The 23,481-nt window shown below is 47.4% G+C and overlaps 1 protein-coding gene across 2 annotated transcripts in view; it reads left to right on the top strand.

The window, feature by feature from the left end:
- sh3bp5b (SH3-domain binding protein 5b (BTK-associated)) overlaps window positions 1–23,481 on the top strand; it is an 84,469-nt gene that overhangs the window by 32,268 nt on the left and 28,720 nt on the right. The window contains exon 3 of one of the 2 annotated variants that reach the window (XM_085989033.1): window positions 18,012–18,140. The exons of the other annotated variant lie outside the window; for it this stretch is intronic. Within the exon in view, the coding sequence (XP_085845159.1) occupies window positions 18,012–18,140 (129 nt within the window). The remainder of the gene's footprint in view (window positions 1–18,011; window positions 18,141–23,481) is intronic. 2 annotated transcript variants of the gene reach the window in all.

Genomic DNA, 23,481 nt, shown 5'->3' with positions numbered 1-23,481 from the left:
CTCTGGAGTGGGACTTGAACCCACAACCTTTTGACGCAAAAGCAAGAATTCTACCACCGAGCCAAGGCTAACCTCTTGTATCTTTGTACTTGAAGCGAATCAAAGACAAACTGTTCTCAATTTGAACGAGTTATTTTGGGAAGCCCTTCATGTGAGAGAGTTTCATGGGAACAAGTGTCTAATTAGGGCAAGACACTTTGAAGCTTAATTATAAAAGTTAATAAGGAAACACATGGCTTGCTTTAGAAGACACAGGTTACAGGTTTAATGCATTTAACAAAACACTTTCTAAAAGTTCTGCACAGGCTGGTCAAAGGCAGTCAAAACAACCACCTTACCAAAATCCACAATACTGATGGGAATCAGGATTACTGTAAATTGCATCAACTTCAGTCTAGGAATCTACAAGAACTATAGCAGGGGTCTGAAACAAGATTAAAAAATAAATAAACAAACGTGTTTTACTTCTGGACTTGGAATTCCAGAGCCTCATTCTTGGGTTCAAGCCCCACTCCGGGACTTGAGCATATAATCTAGGCTGACACTTCACTGCAGTACTAAGGGAGTGCTACATGGTCTGAGCTGCCTTCTTTCAAATGAATTGTTAAACCGCGGTCTCATCTGCTCTCTCAGGTGGACGTAAAAGAGAGGAGCAGATGGTGTCCTGATCAACGTTTATCCTTCAATCAACTTCACTAAAACTGATTATCTGGTCATTTATATTTGTGGCATCATTGAGTAGGTGAGCAAGCCTTTTGCCTTTTTCATAGTGTGGGCCTTCTCTTGGCCTTTTCACTACGTTGGCTATTTGCACATTTTTTCTTTATTGCTTTTCCCTTAGAATCTTTTATATCATCTAACAAGCAGTTTACAAGCCATTTTTAAAAATTCACTCAAGGGATGTGGGCGTCGCTGGCAAGGCCAGCATTTATTGCCCATCCCTATTTGCCCTTGAGAAGGTAGTGAGCTGCCTTCTTGAATACAACTGATACTAGCTTTTTATTCCAGATTTATTTAATTATTTGAAATTAAATTCCCCAGCTGCCATGGTGGGATTTGAATTCTTGTCTCATGGATCATTAGTTCAGGCCTCTGGATTACTCATCCAGTAACATTACCACTATGCTACCGTACCCCTTAATTATTCTCACGCCCCATTTTTCTTCAGTCTTACTAAATAATGTGTTTATCTTAGGGGCTAATGTTCAGGATATAACCCAAACAGCGGTGCAGGTGAGGCTTGGTTGATGGAAGCGTTCATCTCTGATTATTGCGGGCAGGAGCACCTTTAGACGATTTTAATTTTAAAGTATCAATATATTGGTTTGTGAAAACCATATACAGGAAACTTTTTTTTTATCCGGGACCGACGTGTTGCCGGTTCATCAAAAATTCCGGATAACCGAAAGCTATAGTAAAAGATACAGAGCTGAGAGCTCCGTATAAAGCAACAAACCCTGTTGCTTAGCAACAAGTTCAGAACAATGGCCACAAGTTCCAAGCGTCTCTGTAGCTTAGCAACAGCTGTAGCCACACCCTTGCACAGCAACAAATGGAGGAAGGCAAGTAATAAAAGTTACCTGAACCTACTCCTGAATTTTGCCGGTTAACCGAGATTTCCGGTTATTTAGGTGCCAGTAAGTCGAAAGTTTCCTGTACGGTTAACCTACAGTTTTTTTTACTGAATGTTCCATGTTATATTCTGCCCTAGAATTGCCCTTGTAAAGAGTTAAGCCCCTGTTCACTAAATTCTATACTAGATTTTGGATGAGGAAAATGAACTTTCATTATTGAAATCTTTCCAGTTAAATGGGCACTGTTTTGTTTCGTCAAACAGGAAAAATTTCCCAGAGCAGAAACGGCTGATTGCTCTAAGATCATACTCGTGTCGCCTTGTGTATTAACCTCAGGAAGGATATATTGGCCATGGAGGGGGAGCAGCGCAGAGCAACAGAATGATATCGGGGGTTTAGAGGGTTAAATTATGAGGAGGGGTTGCATAAACTTGGCTTGTATTCCCTTGAGTAAATAAGATTGAGAGGATGATCTGATCGAGGTGCTCAAAATGTTATAAGAATTTGATAGGATAGACACAGAGAAACTCTCTGATGGGGGAATCGAGAATGAGGGAACATAATCTTAAAATTAGAGCTCTGCCAATTAGGAGGGAAATCAGGAAGCACTTTTTCACACAAAGGATAGTAGAAATCTGGAACACTCTCTCCCAAAAGGCTGTGGAGGCTGGGCCAATTGGAGCTCGCAAGATTGAGATATATATTTTTAAAACATTTTTGGGGGATAAGGATATCCAGGGATATGGAGCAAAGGTGGGTCAATAGAGTTGAGGTACTGTGATCCGATTGAATGGTGGAGCAGGCTCTAGGGGCTGAATGGCGTCCTCCTGTTCCTAAATGTTAATTGTATTTTTATTGACAATACCTGTGAAACCATATTTTCTGGATCATTTGGGGTAGTGTCTAAAGATAAACAGTTGGCCTAACAAAAACCTACTGAAGTAACATTTCCACTGCGAGCTTTTCTATCTGCTTGCTAAACAAAGAGAACCAGTCTAAATGTTCTAACTGCACGTGATAATGGGCAGCCAGGTAAGACAAAGTGTAAATGAATAGAGTAAATGGTTAATAAAGTAAATATGTACAAATAGGTTAAGTACTTTTTAAAAGTTGAGTTTAGGAGGAAGTTTGTGGCCACGGTATACGTTTAAAAAAAAATCTGCTACACAAGGCCTCCGCATCTGTAACAACATGCACTTTAGTCTTTACTTTCCAGAACTTTTTAAGACAAGGTTATGAAATTAGCACAAATTTAAATTTGCAATTCCTTTACTATTAGACGCAGTCCTTTAATAAAAAAAAAGGTTTAAATTCTCTTCGATATCTTTAACAATCATTTACGGTTTGCCAGTTTTTTCTTTTCTTTGAGAGCCCACTACAGGTTTGAACAGTATTTCAGTGTATTTTACGATGCAGGTGGAGCAAGTCCAGCAAATCCCCAGAGTGTTTGTGATCTGGGTTGTGACACTACACTGGACTTCCACTCCGTGCTGTGTCAAAGCAAAACAAAGTGAGAGTTCCTCCTCCAGCGAGGCTAATTTGCAGCTGTCTAAATCGACTGAAATAGTTTAGCAAATCCGTGGGAAACACGAACTTGACACACGGCCTCCTTCACAGAGCAAGTAAAGGCATCCTTTAACCTCCAAAAAATATCTGCAGTCTCCAGCAAGTTTTGGAGAGGCTATCTCACTGATTGCAATACTTCAAGGTTGACATCTCTGTGGGTCGGCCTATGATGGGGGCAGGGCCAATCATTTGTCACTATCCCTTTGATGGATAGCTCTGTGGCGAGGAGTTCCCGATTGTGGGCTTGTATCTGGCTGCTAAGGCTCAGCTCGTTAATAAATCTGAAGTCAGCTGGGAGGCTAAGCTAAATCTGGCTCCATGGCATCATTGTGATGCGTAGGAAGGAAGCAACGGAACGACCATGTGTGAAATGTTCAGTTATGTTGAGAAGTCACACAGGAAAAGCATCTTTGTTGTTCTGATATTTCAAAGAGAATAGTAGTTTGTAATTACTGTTAATATCCAGTTTGTATCGAATGCTGCTCATTTACCTGTTCAATGTTAAATAAATTCGCTGTTGGTTTAGAGTCTGAGCCTCGGTCTGATAGTGTGTATTTAGACTATTTACAAGGATGATACCAGAACTGAGAGGTTATAACTATCAGGAAAGATTGAACAGGCTAGGACTCTTTTCTCTAGAAAAGAGAAGGCTGAGGTGACCAAATAGAGGTCTTTAAAATGATGAAGTGGCTTGATAGGGTAGACGTAGAGAACCCCGCTTCCTGTAAGGACTCTAGTATATTCACCCAGTTTCTCCGTCTCCTCTGCATCTGTTCTGACGATGCCACTTTCCGTACTCGTGCTTCTGATATGTCTTCCTTTTTCCTCAACCAAGGATTCCCCTCTGCCGTGGTTGACACGACCCTTGACCATGTCGTTCCATTTCCCACACTTCTGCTCTCACCCCTTTCCCTCCCTCCCAGAACCACGATAGGGTTCCTCTTGTCCTCACCTTTCAGCCCACCAGCCTCTCCATTCAACGGATCATCCTCTGCCATTTCCACCACCTCCAGCGTGATCCCACCACCAAACGCATCTTCCCCTCACCTCCCCTTTCAGCATTCTGAAGGGACCGCTCCCTCCGCGACACCCTGGTCCACTCCTCTATCACCCCCAATACCCCTTCTCCTTCCCATGGCACCTTCCTGCGCAAGCACAGGAGATGCAACACCTGCCCTTTTACGTCCTCCCTTCCCACTGTCCAGGCCCCCAAACACTCCTTCCAGGCGAAACAGCGATTTACTTGTGCTGCTTGTAATTTAGTATACTGTGTTCGCTGCTCACGATGCGGTCTCCGAACGCAGATTGGTGACCGCTTTGTGGAACACCTCCGTTCAGTCCGTAAGTGTGACCCTGAGCTTCCGGTGGCCTGTCACTTTAATTCTCCGCACCACTCCCACTCTGATCTCTCCGTCCTCGGCCTCTTGCATTGTTCCAATGAAGCTCAACGTAAGCTCGAGGAACAGCATCTCATCTTTCGATTAGGCACTTTACAGCCTTCTGGACTCAACATCGAGTTCAACAATTTCAGACCATAACCTCGGCCCCTATTTTTTCTTTCTTCTCTCACACGGCAGCTGTTGATGATTCTGCCACTGCCATTTACACTTCATCTAGAGTCATCTTTTGTTTCATAAGTTGTCCCATTACCATCTCCTTTTGCTTTGCACCATCATCCCTTTTTGTCTTTTAATCTCTCCTGCCTTCCATCCTATCACATACCTTCCCTTTGTTCTTTCCTCCCCTCCCCCCTTTCCCTGCCCCTACACTTGCTTAAATATCTGTTACTTCTCCAACTTTTTCCAGTTCTGACAAAGGGTCATCGACCTGAAACGTTAACTCTGTTTCTCTCTCCTCGATGCTGCTTGACCTGCTGAGTGTTTCCAGCATTTTCTGTTGTTTCAGATTTCCAGCATCTGCAGTATTTTGCTATTGTGTTTTAGAGAAAATGTTTCTGCTTGTAGGGGAATCTAAACCTAGGGGCTGTGAATATAAGATAGTCACCAATATACCCCATAGAGAATTCAGGAGAAACTTCTTTACCCAGAGAGTGGTAAATACCTGTCATATTGGGCAGAAACAACAAAAACCCAAAACAAACTCAATTGCTACTTGGCCCTAAACAGACAGTACAACATGGCTGAATACCTGACCATGGTAAAGGATAGCAAACTGAGAAAAACCTTGACAAGGTACAGACTTAGTGAACATAGCCTGGCCATCGAAAAAGGCAGACACAGACAGACCCGGCTGCCAAGAGAGGACAGGATATGCTCTCACTGCAGTCAGGGAGTGGTGGAGACAGAGAGGCACTTCCTCACAGCTTGTGGAAAATATCAGGGCATCAGGGAGAATTTCTACCAAAAATTCACAAAAATATGCCCTGAATTCAGAAATTTGAATGACGACCAAAAACTCCCATACCTACTAGGGGAACAGAGAAATTGTGTAACCTTAGCGGCACACTATGTTACAGCTTGCCATAAACAGAGGGACAACCAGTAAACCTAAGAAAAGAGTATATACAAATTATACACTCGGGGATATATCTGTTTATCTGTTTATACACTATGAATAGATCTGCATTTATGTGTTCAACCATAAATGTTTTTCGATGCTTTGGTAACATAAGATGTACCTTATCATGCCAATAAAGCGATTTGAATTGAATTGAATTGAGTGGTTAGAATGTGGAAGTTGCTATCACAGGGAGTAGTTGAGACGAATAACATTGATGCATTTAAGAGGAAGCTAGATAAACACGGGGGAGAAAGTACTAGAAGGTCACGCTGATAGGGTTTTATGAAGTAGGGTGGGAGGATGAGGAGCATAAACACCGTCATAGACCAGTTGGGCCAAATGGCCCGTTTCTGTGCTGTAATTCTATGCAGTACATATTACAATGTTTGATGTAATTTTCAACCTTGAAAATAAAAACAGTGCGTTTTAACCTTTTATGAATCTACCAAAAGGGAGCAGTTCCTTCGGTGATCAAAAATAAACAAAGAAACCGAACAGTTATTCCTGAACACGAGGGTATTTTACTCTTTACTGACCTAGGGCCCCGGAGTTTGATCGGGAATGGCCCGGTTTTCTCTGGAGTGGTTAGAATGTGGAACCCGCTACCACATGGAGTAGTTGAGGCGAATAACATTGATGCATGTAAGAGGAAGCTAGACAACCACTGAGCTAAATCTGGCTCCATGGTATTAATGCGCTGTGTAAGAAGTGAGCGACTATTAGTCAGAGATCAACATAACATTGAGGTCACGCAGGTAAAGCAGCTTTGTTGTTTTGATATTTCAAGTTTGTAACTACTGTTAATATCTAGTTTGTACTGAATGTTGCTTACTTACCTGTTCAATGTTAAATAAATTTGACAGTGGATTTATAGTCTGAGCCTCGGTTTGATAGCGTGTATGTAGACATCCACCTATCTGAAGACAGAGGGACTCGAGGTGGCGTGTAATATATTCCAGTAAGCAGAAATACAATCGTGAAGGGTTCTTTGTTTGACCCCTGGGTTTGTTACCTATTCCAATGCTCTCCTGGCCAGCCTCACATCTTGCACCCTCCGTAAACTTGACCTCATCCAAAACTCTGCTGCCCGTATTTTAACTCGCGCCATCTAGTTCACCCATCACCCCTGTGCTCGCTGAACTACATTGGCTCCCGGTTCGGCAATACCTCAATTTTAAAATTCTCATCCTTGCTTTCAAATCCCTCCATGGCCTCGCCTCTCCCTATCTCTGTAACCTCCCCCAGCCCTGCACCCCTCCGAGATCTTTGCGCTCCTCCAATTCTGGCCTCTTGCACATCCCCAATTTTCATTACTTCACCATTGGTGGCCGTGCCTTTAGCTGCCTAGGCCCAAAGCTCTGGAATTCTCTTCCCTAACCTCTAACTCTCTCTCCTTTAAAACCTACCTGTCGTCAGTCTAAATATCTCCTTGTGCAGCTCGGGGTCAAATTTTGTTTGATAGTGCTCTTGTGAAGCACCTTGGGACGTTTTCCTACGTTAAAGGCGCTACATAGATGTTGTTGTACATTTACCTCAAAACTGGGCAGATATAGGGATATGGGGTCTGCTTACGGGAATGGCCATTCAGTGCTAAATCTAGCGAGGAAATAGAGTGCAACAAGAGGTCACTCAATTTAAACCAGCACATGCACTCTAGTTCCAGCAAATGTTTCTGGCGGTCTTGAGGTAGAATCTTACGCTCGCTTTTGGGAGTTGGATGTGCTGGTGTCTTAGACTGCCTGTTTAATAATCGCACCAGCAGCAGTGCAACACACTTCTATCATTGGAGTATTGGAGGTTAGGCCTCTGGTGTTTAGATTTACTTGAATGGTTATAATTTCTCATCTTGTTATTTCCCTTTTTTTTCTGCTCCCAAATATGTGCGTGATTTCATGTCTTGGGCCTATAGTACATCCCGCCTCGCCTATCCCTTGGTTAGATTGGTATCAGATGCTGTAATCCGACTAAACAATAAACATCCGTAAGACAAAGGTCCTCTACCAACCTGCCCCCGCCACACAGTACTGCTCCCCGATTATCAAAATCCATGACGAGGCCTTGGACAACGTGGACCACTTTCCATACCTCGGGAGCCTACTGTCAACAAGGGCAGACATCGATGACGAAGTCCAACACCGCCTTCAGTGTGCCAGTGCAGCCTTTGGTCACCTGAGGAAGAGAGTGTTTGAAGACCAGGACCTCAAATCCAGCACCAAGCTCAAGGTCTACAGAGCAGTAGTGATACCCGCCCTCCTGTATGTTTCAGTGACATGGACCATGTACAGCAGGCACCTCAAAGCACTGGAGAGGTACCGCCAACACTGCCTCCGCAAGATCCTGCAAATCCATTGGCAGGATAGGCGCACCAACGTCAGTGTTCTTGCTCAGGCCAACATCCCCAGTATCGAAGCTTTGACCACGCTCAATCAGCTCCAATGGATGGGCCACATCGTCCGCATGCCCGATACGAGACTCCCAAAGCAAGTTAGCTATTCGGAGCTCCGACATGGCAAGACAGCCCTGTTGTGTCCGTCAGTAGTAAGACACAGACTGCAGGAGAACGGTACAACAGGTGTTTACTCAACGTGGCTCACTCTGGAACTGAACTGTACAGATTACTACTCAGTGCTATATACGGGTGTGGTCACTGCCGGTACTACAGTATACATGAGCTGTAAAAAGTAGTTCCCCCCTTAAAGGTATATACATTACAGTTCCTCCCCTTTTAGATGAACAGTTATCATAACACTCATTTAACAATTAAATATCAAACTAATTACAATTAACACTTTTAACATACAACGTTAGCTGAAAATAGTCCATTTATATATTCAGTCTTTGGGGAGGCTTTCTGATCCTTTCTGGATAGCACCTTTCCCGAGTGTCTCGCTCTTGGTGTGGAGGCGATTCTGGCAGCCTGTCGTCGGTTGGGTCATCAGCTTCCGATGCTACTGTTTCTAGGGTAGATGCGACCTGTACATCGGGTACCTCACCAGGTACGTATGGGCGAGGCATGGGGTTGACTTGTTCCTGTGACTCTAGGATCTGGTCAGCATGGCGTCTCACGATGTTCTCCCCAACGTCCACTGTGTACATTAGTGGGCCCTGCCGTGTGCATATCGTTCCTGGTTGCCATTTTTCTGTTCGGTAGTCGCGGGCCAAGACTGGTTGCCCTACATTGAAGCTCCTTGTTGGCTTCTCATGGATGTGCTGGAATTGCTTACTCTCAACATCTCTTCGTATGTTTGGTCTGAGCAAATCCAGGCGAGATCTTCGGTTAAAGAAAATCATGGCCGGGGCCTGATTGGTGACTGCATGTGTCGCATTCTGGTAGGCGAACAGGAAATTGTCCACCTTATGCTGCAGCGGAATGTTGTCATTGTACATAGCCTTTATTGCCTTCTTAAAGGTTTGTACGAACCTCTCAGCCAATCCATTTGTGGCTGGATGATACGGGGCGGATGTGTAATGCCTTACCCCATTCTTCTGCATAAACCTCCGGAACTCTTCGGACACAAACTGTGGTCCGTTATCGGAGCAAATCTGTTCTGGCAAGCCATTCCTGGCAAAAATGGTCCGTAGGACTGCAATAGTTTTCTCCGTGGTGGTGGAGGACATTTTGATCACCACAGGCCATTTCGAGTGCGCATCCACGGCTATTAAAAACATTGAGTCCATGAATGGACCAGCAAAATCAATATGCACCCGTTGCCATGGAGATGAGGGCCACTCCCATGGGTGTAGAGGGGCATGTGGTGGTGCATTTTGGACTTTCTGGCATCCTGAGCAGCTCTTGGTCAGGTCCTCGATTTGTTTATCGATTCCCGGCCACCACACATAAGCCCTGGCAAGGCTTTTCATTTTTACCCCTCCCAGATGACCCTCTTGAAGCTCATTGAGCACTCTATCCCTTAACTTGGGTGGAATTACCACTCGGGATCCACACATCAAGGTCCCCCGGCACACTGACAGCTGTTCTCTTCTTGTCGAGAATGCTGGCAACAGTGAGTCGCCATGTGCTGGCCATCCCTTCACCGTCAAATCATATACCCGAGACAGTGTCGGGTCATTTCGGGTCTCCTTTTCTATACGAGCGTTAGTTACCGGTAGGTATTTGATGTGCTATCAATTACTGAGAAAGACTGGAAGTTAAGAGAGTAACAAACAGGCTTTTATTAGTTAAAGAACGAAGGCATGCCTCTAGTGGTCGACCGGTCCTGAATGCCTGGGGAACTGCAGAGCAGCCGCCTTTATACCAGGGCATATGGGTGGAGCCAGGGGCGGAGCCAGCTGAGGCATGCACAGACAGGTACAACAATGGGCAAGAGTGAACAACAGTGAAGTGAACAACAGTGGAGTGAACAACATTGGTTTACCACAGTATTCAACTATAGTCGAATGAAATATTTCGACAGGATCCACTGCTGGTGCTTCCTCCGCAGTAGGCAGTGGCAGGCGTGATAGCCCATCAGCATTTCCATGCTGTTTCGTGCCCTTATATTCAATCTCATAGTGGTGCGCCCCTAGAAAGAGTGACCATCTTTGTAGTCGTTGCGCAGTCATCACTGGAACGCCCTTCTTCGGATTAAAAATGGAGACAAGAGGCTGGTGGTCAGTCAGCAAGGTGAATTTCTGCCCGTGCAGATAGTGATTGAACTTTTTCACTCCCCACACTAGGCTGAGGGCCTCCCTGTCAATCTGGGCGTAGTTACGCTCGGCTGAGGTTAGTGATCGTGACGCAAAGGCTATTGGCCTCTCTGAGCCGTCCGAGAATTTGTGCGACAGCACCGCTCCAATGCCGTAGGGTGACGCATCACATGCCAACCGAATTGGTAGTGCTGGGTTGAAATGGGCCAATACCTCCTTCGATGTGATTAGTGTTTTGCTCTTCTGGAAAGCTCGTTTACATTCGTCACTCCACTTCCATGGCACTCCAGTTTGCAGTAGGGTGTTCAGTGGGTGTAGGATTGTAGACAAATTTGGCAAGAACTTATGGTAGTAGTTTACCAGCCCGAGGAACGACCTCAGTTGTGACACGTTTTCCGGTGCTGGAGCCTTGACTACTGCCTCAATCTTTTCTGGGGACTTATGTAACCCCTCTTTATCGATAATGTGGCCACAATACGAGATCTGTTTTTTAAAAAACTCGCATTTGGGGCGGTTAGCTCGGAGCCCATATTCCTTCAATCTAGTGAGCACCTGCTCCAGGTTGGCGAGGTGATCACTGTCATTTTCGCCCGTGACCAGGATGTCGTCCAAATAACACTGGGTCCCTGGGATCCCTTGCAGGACTTGTTCCATTGCCCTTTGCCAAATAGCCGGAGCTGATGCTACCCCGAATACCAGCCGGTTGTATTGGTAGAGACCATTATGGGTGTTGATTGTGAGGTATTTTTTTGATGCTTCTTCTACCTCCATTTGCAGATACGCCTGGGCCAGATCAATCTTAGTGAAGCGTTTCCCTCCAGATAGCGAGGCGAAAATATCTTCAATCCGCGGAAGTGGATATTGCACGGTGTGAAGGACTGGGTTCACTGTTACCTTAAAGTCCCCACAGATGCGAACCTTCCTTGGTTCCCCAGGCGTGCTGCTCAACGACTTTTTCATCACAGCGACGATGGATGTAGCCCACTCGCTCCAGTCTACCTTGGACAGTACTCCTGAACGTTCCAAACTCTCCAGCTCTGCTTCAACAGCTGGGCGGATCGCATAAGGTACCGGTCTGGCCTTAACAAATTTTGGGCTTGCGTTTTCTTCGATTTTAATTGTTGCTGTCATGCCTTTTAGTGTTCCGAGTCCTTGCTGGAACACTTCTTGTGCGTCGGTTAGGATCTTTGACAGTCACCCAGGTGTGACGTCGTCATCCTTTTTCGCAACCACAGTCAGTGCTTGTATGGAATGCCAATCCAGCTGTATTTTCTGGATCCATTCACGTCCCAGTAATGGTGATCCTCCATCTTGCAATACATACAGGTCTAGTTTTGGTGTTTCCTTACCGTTATATATAACGGTCACCCTTATTTTTCCTTTGGGGTAGACTTTTTGCCCCGTGTACGTCTTCAAATTAATTTTTGTGTCTCTCAAGGGTATGTGTGAGAATAGCTGCTTGTAGCCCCGTCGGTTTATGACTGTTAGGGCTGATCCTGTGTCCAATTCCATTTTTACCTGGACTCCTGCTATCTTGAGAGTGACCCAAATGGTTCGGTGATCCTCCGTTTTGATCATATTATGTAGTTTCAGACAACTCAGCTCCCTGTTTTCGGAGTCGGTATCACTCTTTTGTTCGTCTGAACTATTCTCCGTCACTTTATGTACCTTCTTGTACTTTTCTTTTGGAGATTTCTTATTGCTGGTTTTCTTTCCCGACCTGCAGACTCGTGCTATGTGTCCTACTTTCCCACACTGTGCACACTTTGTCTTTGAACCAGCAATCATTGTGGTCGTGTGTTGTTCTGCCGCAGCGATAGCACTTCTCTGTTCTGTATGACATTTCGTTTGTGCCATATTCTTGCCGTCTCTGTTGTATCTCTGCAGCGCCCCGTGCTGCTGCTTCATATGATACCGCAATGCTGAAAGCCTTGTCCAGCGTAAGGGCCTTTTCAGATAAAAGCCGTTTCCGGGTTCCTTCACTTTGAAGCCCACACACAAACTTGTCCCTTAAGGTATCTGCCAGTCGCGTTCCAAACTGGCAGTGTTTCGATAGTTTGCGCAGTTCTGTTAAATATTCAGCATTGCTTTCATCCTTATGCTGGTTCCGTTTGTGAAACTTGAATCTTTCTGCTATCGGCAGCGGTGTAGGGTTTAAATGTTCCTGTAGTATCGTCACTATGTCTCCAAAACTCTCTTCCACTGGCTACACTGGGGTTACTAGATTTTGTAATAAGCCACACGTCTTTGCACCCATTAAATTTAACAATACCGGCGCTTTCTTGTCATCTGACACCTCATTTGCCTTGCAGTATACCTCTCTTCGTTCGACATATGTAGTCCAATCTTCAACTTCATTGTCAAATGCTTCTCCTGCGCTGCTGCCAACGCCGCTCTCGGCGGTCCTCGTGGCAATGGCGGCGCCTCGCGGGTTTCTGCGCGTCTCTCTCCCTCTCCTCGACGCTGCTCGGCCCCTGAACATCGGGTGCGCTCTGCCCTCTCTCTCTCTCCCGTCGACGCTGCTCGGCCCTTTGCTGTGCCGCTGTCCGGGAAGGGTCTGCGCACTACCTGTTGCCAGCCTCCCCCGCAATTCTCGAGTCTCTGCTGGATGACTGGGCGGTTGCCCGTGGTCGACACCCGTGTCTCTGGCCTTGACCTCCAATCTACTGGTCTCCAGGAACGAATCCCTGGGAGGTGATGCAGAGTTGCAGGTAGGATCGAATTTGCCTCGTCGCCAATGTTGTGTCCGTCAGTAGTAAGACACAGACTGCAGGAGAATGGTACAACAGGTGTTTACTCAACGTGGCTCACTCTGGAACTGAACTGTACAGATTACTACTCAGTGCTATATACAGGTGTGGTCACTGCCGGTACTACAGTATACATGAGCTGTAAAAAGTAGTTCCCCCCCTTAAAGGTATATACATTACAATTCCTCCTCTTTTAGATTAACAGTTATCATAACACTCATTTAACAATTAAATATCAAACTCAGTGGTGGAGAGCTTTGGGAATCATAGGTCCAAACTCACCTGTTCCTCCCCAAGCATGCGACACTTTCCACATGTCATGTCTCAAATTACTCGTATACTGTATCCCAAAATGTTATTTTCTGAAAGAAATCTATCTACTTTGCATTTGAATGAATCCACAGCATCTGCTTCCACTGTCTCCCTAGAGGGCCCATAGATTGATCACTCGCTCACTGAAATTAAAGAGTGTGATTTGTGGCTTTCATGGAAACATTAGCACAATTGCAGAGTACTATTGACGAAGCAAAGCTGCAAATCCCATAATACCCTGTAGTGATAATGAGATTTGACTGATTCAGGCATTGTGCACCAGTGGCCCTAATTATAAACTGGCAGAGTGTGAACCTTATAACATCAGCAAATGTTGAGTAATAAAATGTAATTTGACTTAGTGAGTCACCTTAAACCAGAGGCCCTGTTTAGATTGCATATCAGGGGTCTACTTGCAGTTGATTTATGAGTGGCACCCCCCTTTGTGTGGTAGTCTAACTCTGATATTTCAATCTCAGTTTTGTTCCGAGGAAATATTCTATTGAGACATGAATACTGAGGCATTGTTTATACTTTGGTTGTTTATCTTCCTGTAATTGAATGGCCAATCAGCTGGCCCCACGTGGCATTGGAGACCTCTGGGAGTTAAATGTGGGACTACAATGGTGTTCATTGATGAATTACTGCACATCTGGTTGCTTTGGAAATTGCTGTGAATGCAATAATTTATCAATGAACACCATTGTACTTTTTGCAGGGCAGCTCTCAGTTGAACAGTTATTTCACTATTCACAGCAACCAATATGACTGAATTCTCACTGGAAATGTTGAAATGAGACTGATTTTCTATCGGTCACAAATATTAGTGGGTTGCCCACAGGAAGGAATAGGAAGCATCTTTGTTACCTGTTTCTCTCTCCCACATGGCAGCTGTCTTTCATTCTGCCAGTGCCATTTACACTTCATCTAGAGCCATCTTTTGTTTCTTAACTTGTCCCATTACCATCTCCTTTTGCCTTGCACCATCTCTTAATGTCTCTTAATCTCTCCTGCCTTCCATCCTATCACAGACCTTCCCTTTTGTTCTTTCCTCCCCTCCCCCCTTTCCCTGCTCCTACACTTGCTTAAAAACCTGTTCGATCTCCAGCTTTTCCCAGTTCTGATGAAAGGTCATCGACCTGAAACATGGACCTGTTTCTCTCTCCACAGATGCTGCCTGACCTGCTGAGTATTTCCAGCATTTTCTGTTTTTATTTCAGATTTCCAGCATCCGCAGTATTTTGCTTCTGTATCTGTGTTGCAGGTTTTCTCTCTATCTGCTGTTCTGGTTGTTTCTCTCTCCCTTTCTGTCCTCTTTCTCTGCTCTTTAGTTGTCAGCCGTAGCTCAGTTGGCAGCACGCTTGCCTCTGAGTCAGATGGTTTTGGGTTTAAGTCACACTCCAGAGACGTCAGTGCATAATCCAGGCTGGCACTTCAGTGCAGTACTGAGGAAGTGCTGCATTGTCAGAGATGTCATCTTTCAGATGTGACGTTAAACCGAGGCCTCGTCTGCCCTTTCAGGTGGGCGCAATAGATCCCATGGCACTATTTCGAAGAAGAGCAGGAGAATTCTCCCTGGTGTCCTGGGCGATATTTATCCCTCAACCAAAACATCACTAAAACAGGTTATTTAGTCATTATATCATTGCTGTTTGTGGGATCTTGCTGTGTGCCAATTGGCTGCCATGTTTTCTACATTACAACAGTGACTACACTTTTACTGCCCTTAATTGGCTGTAAAGCGCTTTGAGACGTCCTGTGGTGGTGAGTGGCAGGATAAAAATGCAAGCTTGCTCTTTCCATTCAGCCTCATCCCTTTATTTTGTACCCCTCTTATCTTCCTCTTTTTCAAGCAGCTATCTAATTCTTTTTCTTTAAAAAATGGATTTTATCAACTCTCCATTGAGTTGTGGCAGGGAATTCTGTACTCTTACCACCCTAATGAGACCAACAAAACAGATTGGCTTGGATTTTGCTGGTTTACTTTTGTCAACACTTCTGCAGCTTAACATCGATAATCTGTAATAAGAGATGGATAAGCTCCAGTGTGTTACACAACGGGACAGTTCCTGTACTGACCGTAGCTGTAATTTGCAGAGAGATGTTGGGATGAATTACAATCCCCACCATGTATACTCTCCTCGCTTATTACAGGCAGTCCCCTATATTGGGCAAATAACAATTTGCCATCACCATAGAGTCAATTACAAAGGTGCCGTATATAATGTATTAAGCACGTCGACTGTTCAGTAAGTTCCTGCTGTGTACTTAGAGGCTCTGCTGATTTCAGGCAAAGTCAGGTTGTCGAGCACTTTCAGTCAGCTGTTAGCACCTGGTTACAGTGCAATTACCTTTAGTGATGAGAATCTGGATGTAACTGTTAACATAGAAAAATAGGAGCAGGAGTAGGCCATTCGGCCCTTCGAGCCTGCGCCGCCATTTAATATGATCATGGCTGATCCTCTATCTCAATACCATATTCCCGCTCTCTCCCCATACCCCTTGATGCCTTTTGTGTCTACAAATCTATCTATCTCCTTCTTAAATATATTCAGTGACTTGGCCTCCACAGCCTTCTGTGGTAGAAAATTCTACAGGTTCACCACCCTCTGAGTGAAGAAATTTCTCCTCATCTCAGACCTAAATGTCCTACCCCATACCCCTCGTTCTAGAACCCCCAGCCAGGGGAAACATCCTCCCTGCATCCAGTCTGTCTAGCCTGTCAGAATTTTATACGTTTCAATGAGATCCCCTCTCATTCTTCTAACCTGTAGTGAATACAGGCCTAGTAGACCCAATCTCTCCTCATACGACAGTCCTGTCATCCCAGGAATCAGTCTGGTGAACCTTCGCTGCACTCCCTCTATCTGTAGGGGGTTTCTCTTGCTTGCTCTGGTCTCCTGCCAGGTTTCTTGCAATAATTACCCGTGAGTGGTTCGACCCACTCGCCCCTATGGTTCTAGACCTTGGACTTAGGTGCAGGGAGCTGTAGTGCAGAAAAACTCAATAGACCAGGTCGAATAGCACGAAATGGATGCCTTTATTGAACAGTTTGCAGCATTATAAAATACATGTCATATGCACAGATTAAAGCAACTACAAGCATGCACACATCTATAAACTTAACTTTATAGAAATGGGTAACACACGGCACATTGTGAAAGGGGTAACACATTACAATTACCCCTAACCCCCTCCCCTAAACCTAACTAAGTTTCGATTTGAGGGACTCGGGATTATGCTCACCACTTTAAGAATTGCGAAAAAGGCTTTGCAGCCTTTCGACACAGCTTTCCGTCGTCACGTGGGTTTGGAAGCTTCTGGCACAGCTTGTTTTCCTCTTGGTTCTCCTGCGATGGAGGCAGCCGATACAGCCTTGGTGAGCGCTCGCCACGGATGGATCCGTTACCGATGTGATGTTGAAGAACTGGATGCACACTCCGGGACCTGAGTGTCTTCTTCTCCGGCCTGGGTCGTCGATGATCTCCCGACAAAAGTACCCGGGCCTCCCTCCTCGTCTTCCCGTCGTGGCCGGGCCTTGCCTGGCCGAGCTGGCTTCCAAGCCGAATTCTTCTCGTCGTGGCCGGGCCTTGCCTAGCCGAACCTCTCAAAGTCGCGGAACACACGGCTGAGCACCCCGCTGGACACCGTTTACCGAACCACGAACCGAACACGTTCCGAACCGAAGTTCCGATGGACTTTACTCAATCCACAGTTATACTTTTTTTGGAACATTCTTATCTCCTGTCAAATCATAGTCCTGTCTTTGTAATAATTTTGGCGGGCAGAACTCTCTGCAGGGGTGTTTTGTCTTCATAACTGGAGTCGGTGATAGCTTAACTGGCCTTCCTGGGCCGATAATGTCTTTGCTTTGTTACCGTAACTTGGTTTGTATATTGATCGGTCTGGAAATTGCCCTGGATGGCTGTTAAACGGCTTCTCTTTGTACAGTGTAATGGGTTAAAGCGTTCGTTCAATTGTCCGCCCATTTCTTGATGGGTCTCATCCTGCCACCCAAATCTGTCCTGTACTTATAATCTAATCAATTATGTATGCTCAGTTCCATGAGTTTCGGCTTCCCGAAACTGGTTTCCGCGGGCTTTTAATGCCCTCAATCCACAAGCCTGTCTGGCTTGCAGTAACAGAAATTCAAATGGTCCCAGAAGCTGGTCACGAGGTCTGGTGGCCATTTTGTGTGCCCTTTTATCAAAGGTTTCTCTGTATAAGCTTCTTTTGGTCAATAAAGCTGTTTTATTAACCCTATTTTCCTACGTGATTATTTAATGAAAATTTCGCGAATCTTACATATGGCAAGTATATCCTTTCTTAGGTAAGGAGGAGAGGCAGTTAATGATTGCCTGTTTTTAAAAAATATGTTGGTTACTTAGATTTTTAGTTTTACTGGCCTTCGTATATAGCGGCAAATCCCGTTAACACCAACTCGCCCGCTATAAGCAGGGGTGGGGAGTGGCCGACTGTACCCCTGATACAAAATGGAATAGGAATTAGGACTGTGCTTGTCTTGCATTCGTTTTCATTGCAGACTGATAATAGTACCTCTCTTTGTAAATATCGAAGCTGTTTGCTGCTGCCGTGTTTTACTTTTCGATGCGTCCTGACCAGTTCCGCTGTTGTCTTGCAGGAGGCGCGGCAGAAGTTTCGAACTGTTTTAGTCGAAGCCACTGTTAAGCTTGATGAAGTTGGTAAGAAGGTGGGAAAAGCTGTGGATGATTCCAAGCCTTATTGGGAAGCCAGACGAGTCACACGACAGGTAACGGGACGAACTTTGTATTCTGTTTCTCAATCAGTAAGGATTTTTGTCCAGAGATTTTTCTGGACAGTAAAAAGGAACAATAAATACACCATGTCGGAGCAAAGAATTTACTTTGAGTGATGTAACATCGCATTCCAGACTGTTTAATCCATAGGCGTCTTGAAGAAGAGTTATCCCCGGTGTCCTGTCCTGGCCAATTTATCCCTCAACCAACATCGCTAAAACAGATTATCTGGTCATTATCACATTGCTGTTGGTGCGAGCTTGCTGTGCGCAAATTGGCTGCCACGTTTCCTACATTACAACAGTGATTACACTTCAGAAGTATTTCATTGGCTGTAAAGCGCTTTGGGACGTCCTGAGGTCTTTCACGCAAGTTAAAGTCTGCTTGGAATTTGAATCTCCTGGTGAATAAGTTCATGCCAGTGCCATTTGTGCCAATGGTTTCTCGCAACCGTAACTATCTTAAAATTGCCCGTGCGCTCCTCTTTGAGTTTGCAGGTTTAATTAACATCATGGTGCAATTCGGGGTGGGCAGTGAGCGGGGCTTCTTCCTCCACTCCCGACCCCCGCCCAGTAGCACAAGCCGGCGTCCTGAACCATTTTTATTGTCACTTTTCACTTTCATTTGTTCGGCGAGCTCCCAATGCTCATTCTCCTCCTGACTCCACAAAAATCCGTGCCACGGGTTTTTGTTGGGTGTTTCGGAGTTCCCTGCAGCATTCTCCTCAAAAGGCCTTTGGCTCAGACACTCGACGTTCACTTGTGTCAGGGCCCTACAAACGGTGTTGGACTCCAATATAAGTATTTTAATAAGGCCCCCGCCCGTACCATTGATTGTAAAGTGCTTTGGGACATCCTGAGGTTTATGAAAGTGTTTTGTGACATCCTGACGTCGTGGTTTTGAGCCCTGTTTGCAATGCCATAGGAGATCAGCTAGTATTTTATGTAAATACTAGCTGGAGTGCCCGGCGGTGCCGAGGGTTTTTTGAGGGCATGTTATGAAAAAAGTAGAAATATTTTTTTTATTATATATATAAATGAGTTTCTGTGTGGGAAGGAGAGAGAGAGAGGGAAAGAGAGAGACTGGGGGGAGTGGGTGTGGAGAGGCCCGGGGATCGAGAGAGAGAGACTGGGGGAGAGAGAGAGAGAGACCTGGGGGGAGAGAAAGAGAGACTGGGGGAGAGAGAGAAAGAGAGACTGGGGGGAGAGAGAGAAAGAGAGACCGGGGGGGGGGGGGGGGGAAGAGAGAGAGAGACCTGGGGTGGAGGGGAGAGAGGGACCTGGGGTGGAGGGGAGAGAGAGAATGGGGTGGAGGGAAGAGAGAGACTGGGGTGGAGGGAAGAGAGAGACTGGGGTGGAGGGAAGAGAGAGACTGGGGTGGAGGGAAGAGAGAGAGAGACTGGGGTGGAGGGAAGAGAGAGAGAGACTGGGGTGGAGGGAAGAGAGAGAGAGAGGCTGGGGGTGGAGGGAAGAGAGAGAGAGAGGCTGGGGTGGAGGGAAGAGAGAGAGAGAGGCTGGGGTGGAGGGAAGAGAGAGAGAGGCTGGGGTGGAGGGAAGAGAGAGAGAGAGAGGCTGGGGTGGAGGGAAGAGAGAGAGAGAGACTGGGGTGGAGGGAAGAGAGAGAGAGAGACTGGGGTGGAGGGAAGAGAGAGAGACTGGGGTGGAGGGAAGAGAGAGAGGCCTGGGGTGGAGGGAAGAGAGAGACCTGGGGTGGAGGGAAGAGAGAGACCTGGGGTGGAGGGGAGAGAGGGACCTGGGGTGGAGGGGAGAGAGAGACTGGGGTGGAGGGAAGAGAGAGAGAGACTGGGGTGGAGGGAAGAGAGAGAGAGGCTGGGGTGGAGGGAAGAGAGAGAGAGGCTGGGGTGGAGGGAAGAGAGAGAGAGAGAGAGGCTGGGGTGGAGGGAAGAGAGAGAGAGAGACTGGGGTGGAGGGAAGAGAGAGAGAGAGACTGGGGTGGAGGGAAGAGAGAGAGAGAGACTGGGTGGAGGGAAGAGAGAGAGGCTGGGGTGGAGGGAAAAGAGAGAGAGGCTGGGGTGGAGGGAAGAGAGAGAGAGAGGCTGGGGTGGAGGGAAGAGAGAGAGAGAGAGAGAGACTGGGGGACCCCGGAGAAGTCAGCCATGTTGGTAGCGAGGTTCCCGTAGTCGACTTCCTGGGGAAAACAAACATTCGTTCATGGGGGGTGGCGTTAATGGCAGTGCAAAGCAGTGACCGGATGGAATGCAGCGCTGCCGGGAGGACTTCCTGCCAGCGAGAGGTTGGGAGGCCCTTAGACTTTAAGGCTAAGAGAACGGCCTTCCAGACAGTCGCGTTCTCTCTTTCCACCTGGCCGTTCCCTCGGGGGTTGTAGCTGGTGGTCCTGCTTGCAGCAATACCTCTCGCTAGTAGGAACTGGTGAAGTTCCTCGCTCGTGAAGGAGGAGCCCCGGTCGCTATGTATATAGTTTGGGACAATTGGAAAACTGTACTTTTTGTTATGTAAGCTTTGGCAATATGGTTCCCTGTAAACATTCATGCCAATAAAGCATTTGAATTGAAATTGAATTGAATTGAGAGAGACTGGGGGGGTGGGGGAAAGAGAGAGACAGACTGGGGGGAGAGAGAGAGACAGACTGGGGGGAGAGAGAGAGACAGACTGGGGGGAGAGAGAGAGACAGACTGGGGGGAGAGAGAGAGAGAGAGACTGGGGGGAGAGAGAGAGAGAGACTGGGGGAGAGAGAGAGACTGGGGGGGGGGGGAGAGAGAGAGACGGGGGGGGGAGAGAGAGAGACGGGGGGGGGGAGAGAGAGAGACTGGGGGGGGAGAGAGAGAGACTGGGGGGGGGGGAGAGAGAGAGAGAGACTGGGGGGGAGAGAGAGAGAGAGACTGGGGGAGAGAGAGAGACTGGGGGAGAGAGAGAGACTGGGGGGGAGAGAGAGACTGGGGGGAGAGAGAGAGAGAGACTGGGGGAGAGAGAGAGCGAGACTGGGGGAGAGAGAGAGACTGGGGGGGGGAGAGAGAGACGGGGGGGAGAGAGAGACGGGGGGGGAGAGAGAGAGAGACGGGGGGGAGAGAGAGAGAGAGACGGGGGGAGAGAGAGAGAGAGAGACGGGGGGGAGAGAGAGAGAGAGACCGGGGGGGGGAGAGAGAGACTGGGGGGGGGGGGAGAGAGAGAGACTGGGGGGGGAGAGAGAGAGAGACTGGGGGGGGAGAGAGAGAGAGAGACGGGGGGAGAGAAACGGGGGGAGAGAGAGAGAGAGAGACTGGGGGGGAGAGAGAGAGAGTGACTGGGGGGGAGGGAGGAGAGAGACTGGGGGGGGAGAGAGAGAGAGACTGGGGGGGGGGGAGAGAGAGAGAGAGAGAGACTGGGGGGGGAGAGAGAGAGAGACTGGGGGGGGAGAGAGAGAGAGGACTGGGGGGAGAGAGAGAGAGACTGGGGGGAGAGAGAGAGAGAGTGACTGGGGGGGAGGGAGAGAGAGAGAGAGACTGGGGGGGGGGGAGAGAGAGAGAGACTGGGGGGGGAGAGAGAGAGACTGGGGGGAGAGAGAAAGACTGGGGGGAGAGAGAGACTGGGGGGGAGAGAGAGACTGGGGGGAGAGAGAAAGACTGGGGGGAGAGAGAGAGACTGGGGGGAGAGAGAGAGACTGGGGGGGAGAGAGAGAGACTGGGGGGGGAGAGAGAGAGACTGGGGGGGAGGGAGAGAGAGAGAGACGGGGGGGAGAGAGAGAGAGAGAGAGACTGGGGGGGAGAGAGAGACTGGGGGGGGGAGAGAGAGAGAGACTGGGGGGGGGGAGAGAGAGAGACTGGGGGGGGGGAGAGAGAGAGACTGGGGGGGGGGAGAGAGAGAGAGACGGGGGGGGGAAGAGAGAGAGAGAGAGAGAGACGGGGGGGAGAGAGAGAGAGAGAGACTGGGGGGGAGAGAGAGAGAGAGAGAGAGAGAGAGACTGGGGGGGGAGAGAGAGACTGGGGGGGGAGAGAGAGACTGGGGGGGGGGGAGAGAGAGAGAGAGAGAGACGGGGGGGGGAGAGAGAGAGAGACGGGGGGGGAGAGAGAGAGAGAGACGGGGGAGAGAGAGAGAGACTGGGGGGAGAGAGAGAGAGAGAGAGACTGGGGGGGGAGAGAGAGAGAGAGAGACTGGGGGGGAGAGAGAGAGAGAGACTGGGGGGAGAGAGAGAGAGAGAGAGACTGGGGGGGAGAGAGAGAGAGAGAGAGAGAGAGACTGGGGGGAGAGAGAGAGACTGGGGGGGGGAGAGAGAGAGAGAGAGAGAGAGACTGGGGGGGGAGAGAGAGAGAGAGACTGGGGGGGAGAGAGAGAGAGAGAGAGACTGGGGGGGGAGAGAGAGAGAGACTGGGGGGGGGGAGAGAGAGAGAGAGAGAGAGAGACGGGGGGGGAGAGAGAGAGAGAGAGAGACTGGGGGGGGAGAGAGAGAGAGACTGGGGGGCTACAGCAAAACCTGGACCTGCTGGAGTCGTACTGCCAGACTTGGGCCCTGACAATAAATCCCCAAAAAACCAAAGTCCTTGTGTTCCAGCAAAGATCCAAACATCAGGGACCCAAAATAAATTTCACAGTAGGAACAACCAAAATTGAACAAACCACTAACTACACATACTTGGGCTTAAAAACCAGTTCTACGGGAAACTTCAAACTGGCTGTGAATGAACTGAAAGAGAAAGCAAGAAGGGCTTTCTATGCCATCAAAAAATCAATCCAAATAGAAATCCCAATTAGCATTTGGCTCAAAATTTTCAAATCAGTAATTGAACCAATTGCACTCTATGGCAGTGAGGTATGGGGACCGCTAACTCAACAAGAATTTGCAAAATGGGACAAACACCCAATTGAGATCCTACATGCAGAATTCTGTAAAAGTATCCTCCGGACTCAAAGGAAAACAGTAAACAATGCATGCAGGGCGGAACTAGGCCAATATCCATTAATAATCACTATCCAAAAAAGAGCCACCAAATTTTGGAATCACCTACAAATGAGCAATCCCCAATGCTATCACTACGACGCCCTGAAATGCCAAGAGCTGACCATAAAGAAGAATACCCTCAGTCAATTAGTCCTGGGACTCAGTGAAGTAACTACTAACAATACTAACAATAACCAGCCCCAGGACAGTGACAGGGTAACACAAAGAATTCGACCCAACACAATCGTCGCTAAGCAAAAGGAAAAATATCTGACATATTGGGCAGAAACAACAAAAACCCAAAGCAAACTCAATTGCTACTTGGCCCTAAACAGACAATACAACATAGCTGATTACCTGACCATGGTAAAGGATAACAAACTGAGAAGAACCTTGACAAGGTACAGACTTAGCGAACATAGCCTAGCGATCGAAAAAGGC

This window comes from Somniosus microcephalus, chromosome 5 (assembly GCF_052327205.1).
Source record: "Somniosus microcephalus isolate GS21.2 chromosome 5, FLI_Smic_1.0, whole genome shotgun sequence".
NCBI classification, from domain to species: Eukaryota; Metazoa; Chordata; class Chondrichthyes; order Squaliformes; family Somniosidae; genus Somniosus; species Somniosus microcephalus.
This window is presented reverse-complemented; position numbering and strand designations above follow the sequence as displayed.